At 40.0% G+C, this 23,921-nt stretch overlaps 1 protein-coding gene across 1 annotated transcript in view; it reads left to right on the top strand.

Moving 5' to 3' along the window:
* UBE3D (ubiquitin protein ligase E3D) overlaps positions 1-23,921 on the top strand; it is a 1,088,056-nt gene that overhangs the window by 300,708 nt on the left and 763,427 nt on the right. Inside the window, exon 6 of the mRNA XM_044073342.1 lies at positions 22,540-22,618. Coding sequence (XP_043929277.1) covers positions 22,540-22,618 — 79 coding nt within the window. The remainder of the gene's footprint in view (positions 1-22,539; positions 22,619-23,921) is intronic.

Here is a 23,921-nt window from a genome sequence, read left to right as displayed (position 1 = left end):
TGGGGGCAGAAGTATTAATGAGTGTTGTGCTCGGTGTACAGTACATGCTTTTGTAACTACAACACAGAAGTGTGCTACAGCATGGAGGAAATACTGCATGCTACTATAGTCACATTTATGCTCCAGTATGCATTTTAGGTAATGTTCCCTAGACACTTTTAAAGGGGGTAGTGGTCCACATACACTAGTTATAAAGGCACTGCCCATTGTGCACTGCATTTTTTACTGCCACTGACTTGCTCACTGGCCAGTCTGCTGCTGATGTCTGCCATACTGCCTGCTGTGTCATGTTGCCATGGGGGCCATGGACATTATTACCTACCTGTGCATTTGGTTATTGAAGTTGTGGTCGTGGCACAGCATTCTTCTTTGCTCACAGGGAATTTGCAGCAGTCATATTTCTCTACAGCCAAATGTTACTTCAACCATGTGTCTCCAACCAAATGTACCACAGGGAATTGACTCGCTGCTTAGGTGCCTGAACTCATATTCGGATTCAGGCACACTTAGGCAGTGAGACACTTCCCTGTGATACATTTGGTTGGGTCACATGGCTGAAGTGATATTCGGTTGGAGAGAAATATGACTCTTGTGAATTCCCTGTGGGCAGAGAGATGCATGCACTGCCATGCCCACAGCTTTAAAAACCAAGTGCATGGGGGCAGAAGTAGTAATGAGTGTTGTGCTCAGTGTACAGTACATGCTTTTGTAACTACAACACAGAAGTGTGCTACAGCATGGAGGAAATACTGCATGCTACTATAGTCACATTTATGCTCCAGTATGCATTTTAGGTAATGTTCCCTAGACACTGTTAAAGGGGGTAGTGATCCACATACACTAGTTATAAAGGCACTGCCCATTGTGCACTGCATTTTTTACTGCCACTGACTTGCTCACTGGCCAGTCTGCTGCTGATGTCTGCCATACAGCCTGCTGTGTCATGTTGCCATGGGGGCCATAGACATTATTATCTACCTGTGCATTTGGTTATTGAAGTTGTGGTCGTGGCACAGCATTCTTCTTTGCTCACAGGGAATTTGCAGCAGTCATATTTCTCTGCAGCCAAATGTTACTTCAACCATGTGTCTCCAACCAAATGTACCACAGGGAATTGACTCGCTGCTTAGGTGCCTGAACTCATATTCGGATTCAGGCACACTTAGGCAGTGAGACACTTCCCTGTGATACATTTGGTTGGGTCACATGGCTGAAGTGATATTCGGTTGGAGAGAAATATGACTCTTGTGAATTCCCTGTGGGCAGAGAGATGCATGCACTGCCATGCCCACAGCTTTAAGAACCAAGTGCATGGGGGCAGAAGTAGTAATGAGTGTTGTGCTCGGTGTACAGTACATGCTTTTGTAACTACAACACAGAAGTGTGCTACAGCATGGAGGAAATACTGCATGCTACTATAGTCACATTTATGCTCCAGTATGCATTTTAGGTAATGTTCCCTAGACACTGTTAAAGGGGATAGTGGTCCACATACACTAGTTATAAAGGCACTGCCCATTGTGCACTGCATTTTTTACTGCCACTGACTTGCTCACTGGCCAGTCTGCTGCTGATGTCTGCCATACTGCCTGCTGTGTCATGTTGCCACGGGGGGCCATGGACATTATTATCTACCTGTGCATTTGGTTATTGAAGTTGTGGTCGTGGCACAGCATTCCTCTTTGTTCACAGGGAATTTGCTGCAGTCATATTTCTCTGCATCCGAATGTTACTTCAACCATGTGTCTCCAACCAAATGTACCACAGGGAATTGACTCGCTGCTTAGGTGCCTGAACTCATATTCACTACTTCAAGTATAGTTGGTTAGATTTTGATTTCCATTTTCTAGTAATTGCTTTCCTTGGCAGCCACCAGAGTAAAACTTGACTTTACTATGTCTAGGCAATTCAGATTCTGTATCCCAGTAAAAAAAAAAATAATTTACTTAGTTGCACTTATTTGCTCTCCCAGTATTCCTGACAAGAGTACTGTGTAAGAAATTTTTTTTAAGTTTGCCAACTCAGTACACTCCCAAAACACATGTTCCCAGTTGCCTCTTTCTCCCCCATCACACCTCCAACATTTGCCATCTACCCTGAGGAAAAATTATGTAGACTCTGATTGGGGTATAAAAGTATCTGTGCAAACAATCCAGGCAAAAAATCCTAATTCTTTTAGATTTTGATACATATTTGAGAGCCATAATTATGTCATCCCTTGTCTCTCTATGAATTACTTATCTAATCTCTCTTCCCAATCTTTTCTGACCTCTTCTGATTGATTCCTGTAGCTATTGTGCAATATTGTATATGCCCTACTAATTATCCCTTTTTAATAAGGGCTTCTGTTGAGATTCAATTAAAAACTCAACCAGTGCAGTTCTTTCATTTAGGATTCCCCTATTTATTTCCCTCTGCCCATACACTGATATCACTAGCCTGCAATTCAACTGTCTTCTTGGCCTCTCCCCATCCTGTTACCTTTTCATCTCTAATTATTTGTTCCCAGTACTTGGGTTCCTTTGCCAGCTTCCTTCTGTTAATTCCAGCCAACTCTTGCCTATTATCTGTACCCATAATTGCAGTTATCCCTATCAGGATAATGCGCTTACTCCATTCCTGTGCTTGCTTAGCTATTAGTGTACTTTCTGCTTCTTGATGAATATAATATTCTATATGACAATTGTTATTCTCCTTAAAGATTTGCATCCAAAAACCCACTCTTTCCTTATTTCTTGAATTTCCCTCCATGATTCGTCATTATCGCTTTCCACTTTGAATTGTAGCATTCTGTTTATTTTATGTGAAAGAACCTTAACTGTGTAGCTGTAAAATATCCCTTCAAATCAGGTAATCTAAACCTCCTTGTTCTATTGAAATGATCAGCCTATCCCACTTGAGTCTTGCCCTCTTCCCCTTCCAGATAAAATCCTTCAACTCTTTATTAGTAACTATTCACAACTTCTTCACTGGCTGTTAAAAATATGCCTTACCTGAGTATAAAACTAAAGGGACTAAAAACATTTTTACTGCTTTTATCTTGGTAGCCATAGCCATAGGCTAGAGTTTCCAGTTTATCAGTTAATGTATTATCTTCTTTTCCCACATATCCTTAGCTGCCTTAACAGAATCCTTCTTAATCTATGCTCCTTAATACTCAATATTATCATGTCTCCATAAATATGGGTATTGCTGAACCAATTCCTGTGTGGGCAAATAGTTTATAATGATAGCCTTTGTTTTATGTTCATTAATTCTACTGAAAAACCTGGAACTGTCACAGAATATTCACTACACTGCGATGTTCTTTTATGCTTCCTCAGGTGCAAAATAGTGTCATCTCCAAGTAAAGCCAACTTTTCTTGAACACCATACCAATTATATCCTTAAATGTATGAGTCCCTTATTTTCTTTGACATTGGCTTTAAATATATTGCAAATAACAAAGGTAAATGAAGACACCCCTGCCGGGGTCCTCTCTTAAGACCCAGCTTATCAGAGAGGAACCCACCAACTTTGATTTTTCTCTCCAATCCCTCATATAGCCTTCTAATTAACCATTTTATTGTAACAGAAAATGCAAATTCTTCCATTGCCCTAGTCATAAAATCCCAGCGTAATCTGTTGAATGTTTTCCCTGCATCAAGACCCACAAATAACAGCAGTATTTTCTTACATTCTGCTTCCCTCTGGATCATCTTTGTTCTATTAATGTTGTCAAATGTTTGCCTACACACCACATTTGTGCATAACTATCAATTTTGGTATCACCTTTGTCATTCTTTTAGGCATTATAGACCTAAACACATTATAATCATGGTTTAAAATTTAAATGGGCTTATATGTAGATGGATCAGATGGGTCTTTATCGTCTTTGGGCACTTTTGCCACCACAGCTTTTTTTCTAGGATGTTGGTGCTTGCCCTCCTTTTAAAATACTGTTAAACAAAACCTTCCATATCTTCCACTTTTTTTCCTCCTAACGTTCAAAAGTCCACTGGAAATACCATCTGTTCTTGGAGACTTTACTGTAGATTGGTTATACGTCACCATTTTTTAATCTCATCTCCTCCTACCTTAATTGTTAGTTGTCTGAATTCACACCTTTCATATCAGGTATTTTCATAAATTTCTTCAGAAATCTACCCTTTTTTGTTTTATTTTTCTTTCTAGGCCCCCAGATACATCCTTATTGTTGCAAATCAAATTTCAGTCCCCACCTACAAGTAATATTTTCTGCTGAAATACCTCTATAGTAGTAATTTTATTTTATTTTATTTATTTTTTATTTTACATTTGTTAACCGGGGGTGTCTGACTGAGCCGAAAAGGCCCTTTTTCAGCAGAGGCCCGGGGAGAAAAGCTCCACAAAGAAAAATTACAGACACATTTAGTTATTTAGACATAATCAGTATACACACAAATTACAAGAGACATGTTTTTACAGTGGTATGCGGCACAAACAGTTACAGTGGAGAGAACAATCAAAAAAGATATTAATTTTAAAAATAAAGGTAAGTAATAGATTTGTGGTGTACAGCTGAACTTTGGAATGTAGGTAGAATACATACATAGTACACAGGTACAGTACATACATTGTAGATTAGCCAGTGTTTGTGAGTAAGATTGAAAAACTATTATAAATTGCTTTAGATTTAGTATGCATATGTTATCCGCTTTCACTAGCCTGGGGAGCAATCATGGCACTGCCAACTTTGCTTGAGATGTTGCCTGATGAGGTCTTTAAAGGAGGCTTTGGATGATGTGTTTTGAATGCTAGTAGGGACAGAGTTCCATTTTTTAGCCACCGAACTACTATATAGTGCATCTCCAAAGCTATTGTAGCTGTTGGTGACTTCTAGTAGTAGTTTGCTTGATGATCTAAGAGGCCTTTTGGCTGAGTGATGTTGTACTAGGTTTTTGAGGGCAGGACACTTATTGGGGAGGTAATAGATAGAATGACAGAGGCAGAGCTGATTGTAGGTTAGGAGGTTGGGCAGTTCAAGCCAGTGGAGCTGTCTCAAAGCAGTACAGTGATGAGTTCTATATGAACAATTTGCAGCAAAACGGGCAATTCTGTTATAGCAAGCTTCCATTTTGCTTAGTTCAGTTTTGTTGAGATTAGTCAGAATGGGAGATGCATAGAGTAGGGTGGATAGATGTTGGGAGCGAGCAATGGCTGATCTTGTGTTGTTGGTAAGAAATGGTTTGATACGGTACAGTGACCCCAGTTTGGCATGTACTTTTTTAATAGTTAAGTTCAGATGACTATCAAATTTTAGGTGGGAGTCTATGGTTATTCCCAATAGCTTAGCCTGTGCCACTGGAGCAATTGGAGTAGCATTTGTGGAGTAGATAGTGAATTGACTGTTAGTGTTTTTGTTAGAACTGGTTATAATCATAAGCTGAGTTTTCTTTGGATTGAGGATAAGTTGGGCTTTGGTAAGGTAGTTTTCAACGTCAGAGAATGCTAGTTGAGTTGTTTGCAGGAGGGTGGGAATGTTTTGTGCAGCACAGATTAAGGTAGTGTCATCTGCATACTGAATTATAGATGCATGCTGTGTGGAGGTGTGGAGGTCATTTGTGAAGACTGTGAATAGTAGTGGTCCTAAGATAGAACCCTGTGGGACTCCTATAGTTATGGGCAGCTGAGGAGAGAGAGAATTTTCCCATTTCACAGCTTGGTACCTGTCAGTTAAGTAGCTTTGGAACCAGGTAAGAGTGGAATTAGATAGATGATATTGGTTTAGTTTGTTTAGCAGGATTTGGTGTGAGACTGTGTCAAATGCTTTGGACATATCCAAAAAAAGAGTTGACACTTGCAGGCCTTCATTTTTGAGATGGTTTACTGTGTCTGTGAAGCAGAGGAGAGCTGTAGTGGTACTATGGGCAGGTCTGAAACCATGCTGAGTAGGTGATAGGATGTTGCAGTCTAGGAGATAGTTTAGCATCTGGGTATGGATGCATTTTTCTAGGATTTTGGCCAGGGGGGAGAGTAAAGCAATGGGTCTGTAGTTATTAAGTTCAGTGGTAGCCCCACCTTTATGTATGGGTGTAACATAGAATATTTTCCAGAGTTTGGGCACATAGTTTTCAACAATTGATCTTTTTATGAGAGTGGAGACTGGGATAGCAATAGCATCTGCTGTGATTTTCAAGAAATAGCTGGGGAGTAGGTCGGCTGCTGTTGATGAGGTTTTTAGTTTGGAGAGCATGCTTTTGATTGAAGTGGTGGAAACTCTTTTGAGGGTAAAGCTAGTATTAGAGTTATTTGTATTGGGGGGGATAGTGAGGAAGGAACTGTCCTGTGATACTAAGGATAGAATTGAGTTCACAAAGTGGGAGTTGAATTGTGTTTCGATGGGAACTTTAGTGTCAGGGGTGGTTGGTTTGGGGGTAGCCTTTTGGGTGGATTTTAGTAGCTGGTTTACATTTTGCCAAAATTTTTGCGGGTTGTGTTGGTATTTAGTTTGTGATGTTGTGTAGTAGGATTTTTTGTCCAGCCTAATGCATTTTTTTGCACGGTTGCGCAGTTCTTGGTACTTAGTTAGGCTTTGTGTTTCTTTGTTTTTTTGATAGTAACGCCAGGCAGTGTCTCTGGACTTCAGGATTTGTTTGGTTTCTTTACTGAGCCAGGGGTTTGTAGAGGTTCTAACCTTGATTTTGCGCAATGGAGCGACAGTGTCTAGGTGTTGTATAAATGTTTTGTTGAAATATGCTACAGCCTGGTCAAGTGGGAGGGTTTTTAGGGGGGGTCCAGTCACAGTTGCACAGTAAAGTGTTGAGGACCTCAGGAGAGAATTTTTTTGTGTTTCTAGTGGATATATAGTTAGTGGTTTTGCATATGCTTGTTCTACTACGTTATAAAGTATATTATGTTGTGGTCACTTAAGGTGTCTGGGAGACTGCCTGTGTGAGGGTACAATGTGGGGTTGCTAGTTAGGACCCAGTCAAGGATGGATTCCCTTTTAGATTTTTATCACACCTAGTTGGAATTTGGACTAGCTGCTGGTAGCCATGGAGATTTATTAGATTACTTGGTGGTTCTGATATACAGGTGAACCAATCTAGGTTGAAGTCCCCCAGAATAAGGGTTTCTTGTGAGTATGTGGAAGAACACCAGGATAAGAAGTCTTCAAGGCTAGCAGGTGTATTACCAGGTGGAATATAGATCACAATTGTGGTGATGACCTTTTTAGGGTGAAGTTGAAGTTGTGAGATAAGTATGTCCCAATTATTGGGGGAGGGGTAGGAGTTTGGTAATTGACGGACAGTTAAGTTGGACTTGTAGAGTAAGGCAGTTCCACCCCCTTTACGAAGTGGTCTGTCTTGTCTAATGATATTGTAGCCGGTAGGGAGAACTTCTGAGTTAGCTATGTTTTTATTTAAATAAAGTCAAACGTTACCCCAGGACGTAGGATGTAACACCAGCAAATGTAAAATACAATAAACCAAAAAACAGCGTATGCTGGTGTACAGCGGCCCAATACCAGCTCTTTCAAACAACGGTTTACACAAACGTGATATTCACATGCTATGGAAAGCGATATGAAGGAGAAATCCTTTTCCAATACCAGTTCTTTAAAAATCAGTTCATTCGAACATAATATTCACCACGCTAATAAAAGCAATGTGGAGAAAACAAATCCTTTATTAACAGTGAGCGCTTTCGCCATCCGGCTTCTTCAGACTGTATAACAACTAATAAAATTCAATCAGCTGTTTATATACCATTATACAAACTCCCATTGGTTAAACAATTAACTACACATAAACAATAAAATTCATATAAAAAAATTCATATAAAAAAAACTGTTACGTTCATAATGCATTACAACAGGGCATTATTTTTCATTGAACACAAGGATCAATTTCTAAAAAACATCTGAAACACATACTTCTCTATAAGCTTTAAGAAATTTTATAAAGGTAGGTAAGCCACGACATCGCGATGTGATGTTGTTATAAAATGTGATAAAACCAATCTTCCATATAGAAGTATACATCTCTGTTTTAACCAACAAATGGTTAAACAAGTGAATGAATAAATGAACCTTTACCACCTGCTGCTGTAATGGTGCTGTTCGAAACCACAAAGGGGTGTTCTAACAGACAAATGTTGAGAAACAACGCATCCATTTTACAGCGCATTCTCCTATACTGTTATCACAAGCACATTACCACAGCCTAAGGCAAAATTGCATTACTTATTAATATGTGCAAACCACTGAAAACTAAAATGCATATAGCTTAAAAATGACGACAATCAAAAATGTGATTAAAGAATCTCACTGTGAACAAATAGGAGGTGGTTTCAAAACTAGCTAGAAACATATAGGTACAGTGTACAATCATAGCTACCTTCACCTCCTGAAGCACATATAACTGGATAACTCAGAATGTCAAATCTCACCAAATCCGAGACCACATTCGGCATCGCACATTTCATAACAATAACATATCCCATGTGAAAAAGAGATTCTGTATACCTCCTAAACACGTCTGATCTAAACAGGACGCAATGACGTATCGGAATTTGACTAAACGCCTTAGATAGTGTATGAAACGCTCAAAGGAGCATATCGATACTGGTGTAAATCCATGGAGATGATGTCATATGGAAAGCTGTAAATGTATACACAAATGTACATAAAACCTGGACATGGACACAAATATGCAAACAAGCAAAATACGCAAAATACATGTCCAGAACAAAATAGGTGAACATAATATCTCTTATCACCTATAAGTTGAAATGAAATCAATAATTAATAATTAAAAATACAATAAAATAACATACATATGTATACATAAATATAAATAAATATATATAAAAAAAATATATATATATATCTATTTAAAAATAGATGCGCATACAACCAACCTATCTGTGTGAACCCATGTATAGGGAAAAAAGGGGGCCACAAACGTATAAACCCTACTGCTTTGGTACATGTAATTTCCTTTTCTTAAGGAAGGGTCTAACCTGTACTTTATCATTCAGACCTGGATATTGTTCCGCCCTCAACCTAATGATCCATTTCATCTCATTCTCAAGTGTAAAGTTAACAACATCTCCACCTCTCTTATTTAGTTCAGTCTTCTGAATAACAAAGAATTTGAAGGTGTGGGTGGTTCCTATCTCCTTATGATGTTTAGCCAAAGCATTAACCACCGATCCTATCCTTATATGGTATACGTGTTCCCTAATGCGTTCTCTTAATGACCTGTTGGTTTTGCCAACATAGAACGCTGGACACGCTATACAAGTGGCCATATACACTATATTCGAACTATTGCAAGATGTCTTAGTACAAAAATTAAATTCACGTTTGGTAGTAGGATGAGTAAAACTTACTGTCTCATTAATGTATGTACACTGATTACATTTTCCACAAGGTGTGGCATTAATCAAGTGTACATTATGTGTAGTTAATTGTTTAACCAATGGGAGTTTGTATAATGGTATATAAACAGCTGATTGAATTTTATTAGTTGTTATACAGTCTGAAGAAGCCGGATGGCAAAAGCGCTCACTGTTAATAAAGGATTTGTTTTCTCCACATTGCTTTTATTAGCGTGGTGAATATTATGTTCGAATGAACTGATTTTTAAAGAACTGGTATTGGAAAAGGATTTCTCCTTCATATCGCTTTCCATAGCATGTGAATATCACGTTTGTGTAAACTGTTGTTTGAAAGAGCTGGTATTGGGCCGCTGTACACCAGCATACGCTGTTTTTTGGTATGTTTTTATTTAGCCAGGTTTCTGTTAAAGCAACTATGTCTGGGGAGTAGTGTGCTATTGTGGCCTGGAGTTCAGGTATTTTATTTTTGATACTTCTAATATTAATATTTAGCATTAAAAGATGGTTGGTTTTGCTGCTGTTGTTGATTTGCCCAGGGATGAAGAAAGTGGGGGTGTTATGTTCTGACATTTGTGTTTGAGCAGTTTGTGTTGGACAGGATGGATTTGGGCCTGGGTTGGGGTGGATATCCCCACTTATGGTGAGCCTGGAGTTAAAATGGTTATACAGATGTTGGAGTTTGGTGAGGAGTGTGAGAAAGTATTGTGTTTTTTGGAGTAGGAATGAGAGCATATGTGTTTAGTTCTGAATTGGTCCGTTATGTAGTTCTTGAATAAGTGTGGGCAGATATTATTATAATGTGTGGTGTCTGTGTATGAGAGTGCATAATGCAGTGTTGTGCTACTAAGTTTAGGGATATTGCTAGAGTGATAACTTGTGGTGTTGTAAAGAATTATGAGAAGACAGACTAGATTTAGTTGTGTGATAGTCATGGTTATAAAGTTTATGTTGTTTCTAGGTGGGGGGGGGGGTCTGAATAGGAATTATAGGGTTGCACTATATGTGGATGGGGAAGTAGTGTGGGTGATGCAAAAAATGCCTAGTGGGAATGAGAGTGATTGGGAGTATTTTGTGTGGAGCAAGTTGGTGTGGTTTAATGTGATATAACTTAAGGAGCTGTGATTGGTGGAGATGATGTGAGGGTGAGCTGTGGGTGTGGCTATGATTACTATAAATGTAGAGGTAGTGGGGGCGGGAGGGAATAGGGGCAGGGCAGGGAGCGGAGAGACCCCGAGCGTTAGCGAGGGGGAACGGAGCGGGGCAGAGCCAGAGCCAACCAAGGCAAGAGAAAAAAGTAAGTATTACTTTACAAATCTGAACACTTTTAAAACAAATTCCTGAGGTCTAATGGCTTACCGGCTAGCGGAATGTAATTGCTGAAAGCACTTGTGTCCTGGTGGGAGACTAGAAATTTAAAGATGGCTCCATGCTCAGCAGGATTCTAATATAGACTTTGTATTGGGGAGGGAGATAGCACAAGGGTGTAAACCAGGTGGAATGCAAAGAAACCAGAGAGGCAATCAGTGGAAATCAGTGAAGGCCTCAGAGAGGGTAAGTAATAATTCAAACTACCTGTAAAGTGAAGGAGAGAAGAGACAGCAAAGTTTATTAAGGTTGGGAGTGTGTCTTTACATTGACTTGCTGATTAGTAACCAGTTTGTGCACAGATTAGAGTAGGGAGATACATTAGCAATGATAGAGATGCAAATAAGCAGGTGATCCTCCAAGTGATACAAACTAAGGCAGAAAGAACTGAGAGGGCTGCTTGATGGTTAATTTAATTTAGTCACAGGGATGTGAATTAAATATATACTGTCTATTGGACAGTTAGGATTACTGTACTATCCGGGGGGGGTGGGGGGAACAAGGCTACAACAGCCAGTTTTATTAGCAAGCTGAGAACTACTAAGAAATACTGCTAATGTAATAGCTTCACTCTCATAAAACATACAAGTAGAATGCCGGGGTGGACTGACCCTGCTCTTGAGGCTCAAAATGTATATCCTTGTTTAGTTTGCAATACTGATTCCTTCTTACACTGTATAGATGGAGTGGTAGCCGCAGACTGCAGATTTGCTTGAGTGTGCTACTGTATAGATGGAGTGGTAGCCGCAGACTGCAGATTTGCTTGAGTGTGCTCGGCTAGCAGAATGTAATTGCTGAAAGCACTTGTGTCCTGGTGGGAGACTAGAAATTTTAGGTGGAATGTAAAGATATGCATGTGTAATCCTCATCCCTTGCCAGTAGACCCTTACTAATACAAATCTGCCATTATTGTCTTTTATTTTCCTCGTCTATCACTACTGGAGCTCCTCTAGCAGTTGACTTTAAGTATTTCTTTCTTTTCATTTGTCCCTGGTATTCTACAGAATATCCATTCTGAAATCCTTTCATTATCAAGTTCATATGCTCATTTCTTTCCAAATGTGTTGCTGTTTACACCTTACATTTCTTGATACAATTAAGCATCCTTTCCATTTTGTTTGTATATGTAAGATCATTCACATTCCAAGATAATATGGAAATTGTCACCATTATGGTAGCCTCACAGCAAGAGGTTCTCCAGTTCGATTCTCGGCTGGGGTGCCTTCTGTGTGGAGTCTGCATGTCCTCCCTGTGGTCACTTGGGCTTCTGCCGGGTGCTCCAGTTCCTCCCACATCCCAAAGACATGCAGTAGGTGGATTTGATACTCTAAATTGGTCCTAGGTGTGAGTGGGTGCATGTTTGTGCCTTCTGTGGAAGGTTGGGAGCCGGGCTGGCAACTCGACACTGTAAAACTCCACTGCCAATCATGAGCGGACAGATGTTCCGCTGTGGCGACCCCTAACCGGGAAAAGCCGAAATAAGAAGAAGAAGAAGATGGTATGAAGTCATTATTTATTACAGTCTGTAGTATATGGCAGCTTTATTTAATGATTTCTTTCCAGAGTTTGTAATACATGCACCTATTAATGTTTGTCAGAGTAATCCTTTATACAGTTTTTTTTCCTTATCAACATTGGAACCTACATCACATTTTAGGAGACATTGTTTTAATAAAAACCGTCAAATAAAAAACAAACACTCTCCTTGAATACCCCAGGACATCTTACCTTAAATCAAATACAGATATATTTGTACATATTCAAATATTGAAGTTTAATCCTCTTAATAGTAACATTTGTGCAAAAGACAGCTGCTAACACAGGCCCTAATTAACCTGAACTTGAAGTCGTCCATGCTAAGATGCATTTATGCTAACTGGTGTATGCTCGTTGTTTTATCTTTATTTCCCCCAGGATGTGAAAACAACTTGCATTCTTTCAGAAATTATTAACTTTTAGCCTCAAAGAAACCAGTGTTTTGTCTTTTATTGCCCAATTATTAGCTTGCATCCATGGAAGCATAAGATAAAAAAGAAAAATGTAGTCCTCTGCCACAGACTGAAAGACGAGCTGAAACATTTATTGCTAAAGGAAATTTTTTATTATGTTCAGTGCTCTCATATTTAGTTGTTTCCACTTAAAATTTATTAGATTAAGAAAAGGGTCTTAAGTCATTTACCTATGCAAAAGTAAGAGAAAACATATCAGGTCTACATATATTATGATCTGTGTACTTTTGCATCCCCCCCCCACACCAACAGCCCATGATTACAGCCTGTTAATTTAAATATGATTTTATCCAGCTTTTTTCTGCAGTCATGCCTATGATGTTCTTCATCTCACATTGCTGCAGTCCTTACACTTGGGTAGTCCGCTGTCCTCGGTCGGCCCGAATATCAAAGTATTAGGCTGACGTCGGTCAAGGCGCTTAAGACTGACATCAGGACGTCAGGGTACAAATGCGCATGACCGACGTCATATCCTCAGTCTTTTGCCGCATGGTCCGATGCAGAAGCAGCGTTGCAAGTGCCGTTCGGCGTTCTGAAATTTTTCGAATTCGGAGTTTCAGACGGAGTCAAAGTTGGCTAAGTACCCCGTTGGGGAATATTTTGGTTTTTTCTTGCCTCAGTGGTTTACCGGATGTCAGAAAAAGTGAATAACTGTATTTCTTGTGGGAAACAGATACCGCATAGAGATTATCATACTTTGTGTATTCCTTGTTTGGGGCCTGAGCACGACGTTGTTGGGTGTCGCTTTTGTGCTAGGTTCAATAAGCGCACTATTAAGCGAAGGTTGGATTGTGCCAGGTTGGTCTTTGGGAAGCGGTGCAATTATAAGATGCCGTCGGATGCTCCGCCCGCTTCTTCGAAGAAGCGCAAAGACAAGGCAGCTAAGCCCAGGCAAGAAGAGTCGTCCGTACCGGACGCCGGTTCTTTAGAGGCGTCAGTGGAACCGGTGGTTCCACCGGAGGCTTCTCAGGAGTCCCAGGGGGAGACTTTGTTATTGCAGGATGTGGCCTCTCAGGAGGCAGGTCAGGCTGAAGGGGCTTCTCAGGTTACTGTACTCCCCTCCCTTTCTAGGGTGGTTAGGCCTTCTCCTTCTGTTTCTAAGGCTTCTCCCAGAGGCAGGCCTGGTTTAGCTTCTGTTGGTGTCACTCCTAGTTCTTCAGGATCTGTGCCCAAGAAGCACATGCTTAAAATGGCAGAAGATTTAATTTCTTTGATTAGAGGTTCTTTGCCCCCTCCAGATAAGAGGCCTAGGGTGGAACCAGAGTTGGGGAGTTTTGAGCAGCCTTCAGATGTTTCAGAGTCTTCGGCTGAAGACTTGCAGGAGTACTCTCCTTATTCTGATTCTGATGCAGATGAATCTACCCCTTCTGCTTCTCCTCCAGAGGATTTTTCATTTTCAGAGACTCTTCATTCCATGAGGGAGCATTTTAAGTGGGAAGGTCAGGACTTCTCTGATTCCAGGAAAAGGCTTAGGGAGTTTTTTGTTTTTGCCCCAGCATAGGCCTTTGGCTATACCTCCTGTTCTGGATGTTGTGGAAGATGTGTTTGCGGAGGCTTCACTTAATCCTGATTCTTTGCCTCCTGCTCCTGTTAAACCGGATAGGTATTATAGGGTGCCTGAGGCTCATAAATATCTTTATAAGAGTCCTAGGGCGGACCCAGAAACTGTTAGTCAGGGACCTAAGGGTGTCAAGGCCTCTGTTGTAAAAAATCCGGTTCCTCCAGATAAAGAGGCCAGAGCTTTGGATAGATGGGGAAAGAAAGTCTATACTTCCTCCACCTTAGCTATGAGGGCTTTGAATTGCCAGTTTCACATGTTGAAATATCAAAACTATCTTCTTTCTCAACTGAAGTCTAAGGTAGATGCTCTGGCGGAAGGCATTGAGTGTAAGGAATTACAAGATTTAGTGCATGTCTCTGAACAGGTGGGTAAGCATTCTTTACAATGTGGTTTTGATGCTGTACAGGCCTCGTCTAGGGTGGCTGCCACTGGGTCAGTTCTTCGCAGGCACGCCTGGCTGAGGGATCAGAATTTATCTGACCATGTTAAGACAAGGATTTTGGATGCTCCTTTACAGTCTGATGTGTTGTTTGGTTCACCTGTTGAGTCAGTCTTGAAGAAAATGGAAGACAAGGCTAAGTCTATGCAGACTGTTAAAGATTTTTTGCAAGTCCAGCCTCTGAAGTTTAGTAGGAATTGGCCTGCTAAGGGGTGGACATACCCTTCTTATGATTCACAGTCTAGGGGTAGATCTAGACGTGGTAGGGGTAGAGCTCAGAGCTCCTTCAGACCTAGAACAGGGAGTTCTCCTGCACAATCTTCAGGTGAGGGCAGGGGCCAGTCCTTTCGTAAATAGGCCCAATGACTTACCTTTTCAGCTGCCAGATCCTTCTTGCCTGGCAGCACCTTTGGGGGGAAGGTTGGCACTCTTCAGGGAAAATTGGACTTTGATTACCCAAGACAAATGGGTACTGGATATCATACACCAAGGTTACAGGTTTTATTTCCATACCTTGCCTCCTTTCAAAGGCATGCCGGACGTTCCTCCTCAGCAAAGACTAGAGGCTCACAAACAAATTTCTCTGCTGCTCCAAATAGGGGCCATACAACCGGTCCCTCTGTCAGAAGTGGGCCTAGGATTTTATTCTCGCCTGTTCCTAGTACCAAAGAAGGGGAACACGTGGAGACCAATTTTGGATTTATCTATCCTCAACACTTATCTGGACATTCCCAAGTTCAAAATGTTGAAGTTACAACAGCTTTTACCTCTGCTGGGCAAAGATCACTGGAGGGTGACTCTGGATCTCAAGGAGGCTTACCTTCATGTTCCTATCAGGCTAAGTTGCAGGAAGTATCTGCGTTTTCGAGCTGGGACTTCTCATTATCAGTTCTCTGCATTGCCCTTTGGCTTATCTACTGCGCCCAGAGTGTTCACGAAGGTTCTGGCTCCAGTGATTGCTTTCTTCAGGCTAAGAGGAATACAAATCTATCCTTATTTGGACGATTGCCTGATTCTGGCCCAAGGAAAGGACGAACTTCTTCATCATTTGCAATATGTGATAGCAGTGCTAAGATGCCTGGGGTATTCTGTGAACGAAATAAAGTCCAGTCTAGTACCCTCTCAGGACATGTGCTTTCTGGGTGTGAGACTGAATACAGCATCCCAGATGGCCTTTTTGACCCCGGACAAACAAAAGAATCTTTCTCTTTACTTCCATCAATTGTCTCATCAGTCCACGCTGACTGCAAGGACAGTCCTTCAAGCCTTGGGCTTCATGGCATCTTGTATTCTGGTGCTTCCCAATGCCAAACTGCATATGAGGAAGCTACAATGGTATCTCAAAAATGTATGGACACAGCACTGCCAAGATATGGACACTGTCATTCAGATAATACCTTGCATTCAAAAGGAATTTTTGTGGTGGGCTCAGGAATGTCACCTAAACAAGGGACTCTCTGTGACCCGGCCAGAGGCGAGTTAAATTCTAACGACAGATGCCTCAGACAAAGCTTGGGGAGCTCATCTAAATGGAAAGTGGATACAAGACACGTGGCCTGCCAGACTTCAACATCTACATATCAACTTGAAGGGGATGTTAGCAGTCCAATTTGCTTTAATAGCTTTCAAGGATTTACTTCTTCCAGGGCAGGTGTTGGTTCTAACAGACAACACAACTGTCATGTGGTACATCAACAAGCAAGGGGGAACGCATTCTTATCCTCTATGCAGACAAGCAATGATTTTGTGGGAGACTGCTCTCAGTTTACAGCTAAATCTTCAGGCAAGGTTTCTGCCGGGAGCACAGAACTCCTTAGCAGATGTGTGGAGCAGGCAAATTATGGATCCCCACGAGTGGAAATTGGATCCTCATGTATTTCAGAAATTGACAGTGTCATGGGGAACTCCAGACATAGATCTGTTCGCTTCTCCACTAAACTTCCAGCTGCCAAAGTTTTGCACAAAAAGGTTTCATCCCACAGCTTGGAAAGTGGATGCTCTTTCATTCAATTGGAGCAATCTTCATGTGTATGCCTTTCCACCTCTGCCTCTCCTCCCAAAGGTACTCCTGAAGGTCAGACAGGACAAGCCAAAGATGATTTTAATAGCTCCAGATTGGCCTCGACAGCACTGGTACCCATTACTGAGAAGTCTGGTACGGGAGCCTCCATGGCCTTTGCCTTCGATTCCACACCTTCTGTCTCAGGAGAACAGTCATTTACTCAATGTCAAACTTCACTCTCTTCACCTGACAGCCTGGCATATTCTGTTTTAAACCCTGGAGGGTCTCAGCTTCCACAGCAAGTTTTGAATGTTATTTTGGAGGCCAGAAGGCCTAGTACAAGGAAAGTGTACGCAGATAAATGGAAGAGATTTTTATTTTGGAGTACAGCAAAGTAATTTGATGTTTCTAAGCCTAATTTAAGTGTGGCTCTTCAATACCTTACTGAGTTACTGGACAAGGGTTTGTCCTTCTCTTCTATTAAAGTCCATGCTGCAGCAATTTCTGCTCACTATGACTGTGACCCACCATTGTTTTCTCAGCCTTTGTTTAAGCAATTCCTTAGAGGGGCAAAGAATATAAGACCCCCACGGAGAGCTCCTACTCCTGCTTGGGATCTCAATTTTGTGTTGGAGAAACTCACTCTACAACCTTTTGAGCCTGCAGCTACTGCTGAGTTGAAATATTTATCATGGAAGACTGCTTTTTTGTTGGCCATTACCTCTGCAAGAAGGGTTTCTGAGTTACAGGCCCTTATGGCGGTTGAGCCTTTCTTAATTTTCCATAAGGATAGGGTATCTTTGCGTACTAATCCATCCTTTATGCCTAAAGTGGTTTCTAGTGTGGCTTTAAACCAAACTATTCATTTGCCTACTTTTTATGCAAACCCCCAAAATAAAGGGGAAAAGATTTTGCACACTTTGGATATACACAGGCAGTTGCGATATTATTTGAGCAGAACTAAAGGGTTCAGGCAGTCTCAGCAGTTATTTGTTTCTTTTGCTTTGAGTTCTCAGGGCAAGCCTGTGTCAAAACAAACTATTTCTAAGTGGATTGGGTTTTGTATTGCTTTCTGTTATTCCCATCATGGCAAGGAGATTCCAGCTGGGATTAGGCCTCATTCCACTAGGGCTACTGCCACTTCTACAGCTTTTTAAGGGGTGGCAACTAAGGATATTTTGGAGGCAGCTACTTGGAGTTCAGTGCATACTTTCTCTAAGCATTATCACCTTCCACTTTACTCTAAATCGAGGGCTGGTTTTGCCACTGCAATTTTACAGGGCATTTTGGCAGCCTACTGCATTATAGTTTTGCCATCCTCCCTTATCTCTGCTTTGGGATTCTACCCAAGTGTAAGGACTGCAGCAATGTGAGATGAAGAACATAGTACAGTTTTGTACCTACCATAAATGTAGATGTTCAAGATCCACATTGCTGCAGTCCAATTTACCCTCCCTCCTTCCCCTCTGTAGTTAGAGGCGGTTGTGTGGTTTGGGTTGTACATATTGTGAATATTGTATATTTTGTACATATGGTTAGTATAAGGGTGGTTGGTTGTTTTTTGCTGTCTTTTGGTTTTGACCTTTCTGTTTAGGGTCTTCTGACATCTGGGGCAAGAAAAGACTGAGGATATGACGTCGGTCATGCGCATTTGTACCCTGACGTCCTGATGTCAGTCTTAAGCGCCTTGACCGACGTCAGCTTAATACTTTGATATTCGGGCCGACCGAGGACAGCGGACTACCCAAGTGTAAGGACTGCAGCAATGTGGATCTTCGAACATCTACATTTATGGTAGGTACAAAACTGTACTTTTCTTGCTACCAAAAAAGAAGAAAAAGATATCTGTATACTTTAATAACTATCTCATACAAGAACAATAAATACTTTACTATAAAATATGCAGTTCATATTTTAAAAAGTTTCATAGGAATATTAAGAACAGAGTGTTTTACTTACAATTGCCTTTTTTCCTTTGTCCTACCCTCCATTCAGAGTCCTTCCAAACATTAATGAAAAGTGATTTTCAGTTCCCTACAAGTTTAACAAAGTCAACAAAAGTCACTCTTTCCACTTATTCTTATACAGTCGTATTTCACAAGTGCAATTAATGCTTTCAATGTTTCACATTTATTCACTAATTTCCATGTTGCTGGCTTTCTTCCTGTCATGGTCATCTCAATCTACCAACTCCAGACTCTGGTTCAATTCCTCAGTACTCCAGATTCTTCTGGTAAACTTCTGCGCTTTTCTCTGTCTTTCAAGCATTTTCCTGTAAAACAGTGGAAAGGGTTTCACCGGCTAAGTCTATCTGCATGATTTATTATCAGAAGAATGGAAAGCAGAGTCCCCTTCTGCTTGATAGCTTATTTTGTGTTGGGCAAACTTTTGCATTTCCTTTTTAGCCTTTTCTACATCAAAAATGACTGATCTTCCAGGACAAAAATGCTCTGAAGAGAGCTCGATATAGCTGCTAGAGTCTCACACCTGCCTCTTGGCATTCTCTGATTACTGGAATAAATTTGTTTCTCTTCTGCCTGCTATACAGTGAATAATCATTTTCTACAAACACTCTACTGACTTCCTCTATTAATATTTTTCCCTTTTGCCACAGTTTTGTCAAGATCAGCTCTTTATTCTAGTAGGTTTGCATCTTTGCCTACAAAGTTTTTGGCTGCTTTCTCATGTCCAGATTTGGAGCATAGATAGAGTGTATGCTTCAGCACTCAGCATTCAGGTCTGATGAAGGGTAACACCCGAAAGCGCTAACACCTTCTCTATCTGTTTTTGGATTTTAATTTTTGTCTTGGTTTTAATAAAGACCTTTTACACGACAGCAGTATCCTTCTGGAGGTTTTTTCTTATTTGATTGTCTTCGTACTTTTGCATGGCACAAACAAGCAGGACTTGTCCTGACTGTCATGGTCTTTATTTGGGGCCTTTATCTGTGATGTATCCCCACAAGGATGGTCACTGAAGAAAATTAACTAAAGACTGTTCTTCTAGCTATGGAGGATGAATCCCCTCTTTACTGTAATTCTATAACTTTTGCATCTAAAAATTATTGACTTATAGGAAGAAGGCCCATCCTTCATTGCGTAGCCTACCTCCTTCTCTCACCTTTGATGTATTTGGTCTGGATCCTTTTTTCCTTCTGTCCTCCTTTTTCTCCCCTCCATCATAGTTCAGTGCAGTGACATAAGGGATGAGATGTGGGGTTATTGGTTGCCTGGGAAATTTTTATCTGCTGATTTGGTCTTTACTTCTGTGGCATCAGCTCTCCCTTTTACAATGGGTAATCTGTTTTCAAGATCTATTTTTATGGTTAGTGCATAACTTTTGTTTGTCATATCTTCATATCTTATGTTTCTTTACTGCAGATAATTTTCAAGTAAGGTAAAAATATTTAATGCTTTAACATAATATGTAATTGTGACTATAGTCATTGTAGAGATTTTATTACTGAATACTTCATTAATTTCATATTTGTTTATTAATTGTAAATGTTTATGCATTTGTTTTGTCAGCCATGATTTGTGATAAAATGTGATAAAATGTTTAGGTTTAAATACTTCAATAAAGATTAATAATTGCTTGATTAATATTATCTACAGTCAACAGAAGTGCAGTATATATAATTCATTCAGGATACTGTCTAAATCCTAGTTGTATCTTAATATCTTGTCCTTGAAAATCACAAATAGAAGGGGTAACAAGACATAAACTTGGAGAAGGTCCTACATCCACTTTGAATCTGTTTGAATTGATACTGGGAGTGTCGGCACAATTTTCTATGAAAATACAGGGATCAAATGATATGAAGCAGCAGCTGAACTGGGACTTCCATGTTCTTGTAGCAGACGGCATTAGATATCCCAGGTACATAATTATTTGCCTTCTCTGGATTCTCAAATCACTTTTTGATCCCAGTGACATGAACTCACAGCCCCTCCAATATCTTTTCATGCATGAAGTCTTTATCTATTGTTCCATGGGTAAAACAGACTCCATGGTGATCTTTATCCTGAATCAGTGCTACCTGGTGAAATCTCCTTTCTACTACCCCTGCAAAGGCTTTCTCAGGGAAGCTGAAAAACGCTCTTCTGTCTCTCTCTCTCTGAAAATGGGACCAACTCTTCTGTTTGCTAATCTAGAATTTCATGTCAGACATTTGTGTTTTTTAGTGTTAAAATATTGTATTGGAAAATAAAAGCAACATGACATAATGAAGCAGGGATAGGAATATAATTTCCTCATCCCTAATGCAGGAATGTACCTGTTTTCTGTTGCACTTAGTATATAAATCACCATGTAATTATAAGTGTTGTTTTATTCATTTTACTGTTGGGTTAAAAAGCTCTCTGTTTGTGTTGATATGGTTGCCTGGCTGTTACTATATTGCTGTAGTGTTTTTGATATATGTTTTAGTATTTTTCTCTGCTTTTTCTTAATTTGCTGCTGTTTTACAAGTTGTGTCGTCAGTAAACATGACCGTGACCAGTGGTGTTACTCCGGGCTCTGCCCTGGGACCTCTGCTGGTAGGCATCTACTTTGCAGATCTCCAAATTACAGATTGAAATGTCTGACTGACCAAGTTTGCAGATGACTGTAAAGTTGGTGTCAGTCTCAACCACCCCCCCCAACACACGGAAGCTGTGTATAGAGCTCACACATGTCAACAACTGGTGCTCAAAAAATGGGCTAAAACTGAATGCTAAAAAGTGCAGTATTATATGTGGTAAACAGTCCCTTCATCCATCTTATAGTATAGACAACAACCTGATTCAGAATGAAAGTATGTTAGGAGATCTTAGAACATGGGTAGGTAATTCTCTTACCTTTGACCATCACATTACTACAGTGGTTAGGAAGACATTTTACCTGACACAACTGATTGCAAATGTTGTTTCATCTAGATCCAGGGAAGTTCTTACCCCTCTGTATTCTGCATTGATCAGACCTAGTATCAGATATAATGCCCCTTTTGGGATGTATCTTGCTATGTATATCAAGTAAATGGAAAGACCCCAGAGGTTCATAAAAAAAAAAAAGAAACAAAAAAAAAAAACAAGCTTAAAAGATAAGAGCTACCAGGAGGGACTGGAAACGCTTTCTGTTTATTTAGTGTCCTTTAGACTCTTTAGAAGCAAATTGGCCTTTTGGGCTATTAGAGATCCAGTAGTCCAAGACCTCATGTCTCCTCAAATAAAGCAGCCCTGCTAACACTCAAACCAGGATCTAAACATACTTCAGCATCTAAAGAAAACATGGTAGAGAGAAAGAGAGTGATTTGTTACATAGCACTTAACTTCCATAATTTAACACACGCTTCCCTCAAAAAGGAGTTAGACAACTGTATGAACATCCATAAATGCAACTCCATTATGACTGGCCTTGTTGCTTCTTGAATAAGGAGGTAAGGTCTCAGGGTGGGTCCTGGTAATGAGTTAATTGCCACTGGACCCAGTTGACTTTTATTTTCTATCTTTCCGTACTACAGCACTGAAAAAAAATCGCTATGCACTGTTCAGTGCTTATCACAATTGCAGGTCTTGCACAAATTTAATTATTTTGGCAGTTGCTGTATATTGTACTTAGTAATCAACTCACTGAGAAAACTCGTTATTTGTCTGTTATGTTCTCTGTTCCAAGAAGCAGCTATGTAAATTACATCTTACCAGATATGTACTTTTTTGTTATATGAAATGTAATAATGCAGTTAAATTCATATTTAAATAATACTGCCATGAAGACTGTCTACTCAGATTGTTGTTATTTGTTCTTCTCTGCTTCATAGAAACTGCAAAGCTGTACATTACAGAACTGATCATCTTACCAGCTTTTGAGGAAATCAGTAAAATAGAATTGGATCACAGGTATTTTGAGTTACTAAACCAATGCTGTAAATAATTATTGCCCACAACAGTCATTTTAGTTTTATTTTTGTAACATGATAATATAGAGTGAATTATGATGTAGTATGCCTTCTCATATTTAAGGAGAATTAAATATTTAATGAGCATTTAAAGGCCATAGGCTGATCAGACTGCATATTCAATAAATATGTGTGAACTCACCCAGAGTCTAGTTACATAAGCTTAAAATCCTAGTAGTGGTGAATGCTTCTTTGTAGTTCGAGGTGTATGAACATACATCCCAACCTGGAAACACCAAAAATCTGGAGAAAGGCCCATGAAAAATAGGTACAAATCTGTATGCTGATTAACATAAAATGTGCATACATAATAACATAACCCCGCCCACTCCAGTGGAATTGTGGGATACCAACTTTCAAATGCAAACTGAAGAACAGACAGCCAAAATATGGACCCAGAGTCCCCTTGCAGCCATTCCAATGTCCCATTACCTTAGATTAGATTAGATGGGGGACAATTAATGGGCTTCCATCTGTGTGGGCACTGCAGTTTTTGCAAGTTTGTCCCTAAACAAAATTCCTTTACTTCTCCAAATTGTGCTAGAATATTTGATATTCTGGTTTATGGTAATTGTAACAGTGATTGGATGGTGTATATATGGTTAATTATAGCTGTTCAACTTTCTATGTAGGGCGAACATCATGCCCATTCAAATTAAGACTGTCTGAGCATTTAAGTGATATTACGTGTACTAGAAGTACTAATGCTCTATATAAACATAGCCTAAAACATCCTACTGCTAAATTCTCTTTCACTATTATTGATAGAATTCCAAAGCAAAATAGGCAGCAGCAGGGTTTGCATTCTCTTCTAAATTTTAAAGAAGATATCTGGATAATTAAATTAGGGGCTTTGTTTCCCCCTGGTGTAAATGAGCAATTATAATTGACCAATGAAATTGTTGTGACATTATGTATTGTTTTGTATAAATGTAGGTTCTTTGGTAGCACATTTATTTAGTACGGGTAAAGGCTATAAGCTGAAACCACTATGCTTTTTTTTCACCCATGTGGTGTTTGGAAACAATTTTATAAGTGCTCTGTATTGGATGGATTCCTTGGTGTTTTATTAAATTTTGAATTGGACAAGGAGCTATATTGAGTGCTGGCCTATGTAGTTGGACAGAATTTATCTCCTCAGATTTTTTGCCATTCCCTTTGAAGGATTATCTTTCTCTGAAATTATTTCCAGAGTGCATAATTTGTTTCAGTGGGAACATAATGATACTCTCAGTCCATGAGGA

This window comes from Protopterus annectens, chromosome 1.part1 (assembly GCF_019279795.1).
Source record: "Protopterus annectens isolate FY-2018-M chromosome 1.part1, PAN1.0, whole genome shotgun sequence".
In the NCBI taxonomy this organism is placed as follows: Eukaryota; Metazoa; Chordata; order Ceratodontiformes; family Protopteridae; genus Protopterus; species Protopterus annectens.
The sequence above is the reverse complement of the archived record's forward strand: the minus strand, read 5'-3'. Positions and strand labels throughout refer to the sequence as shown.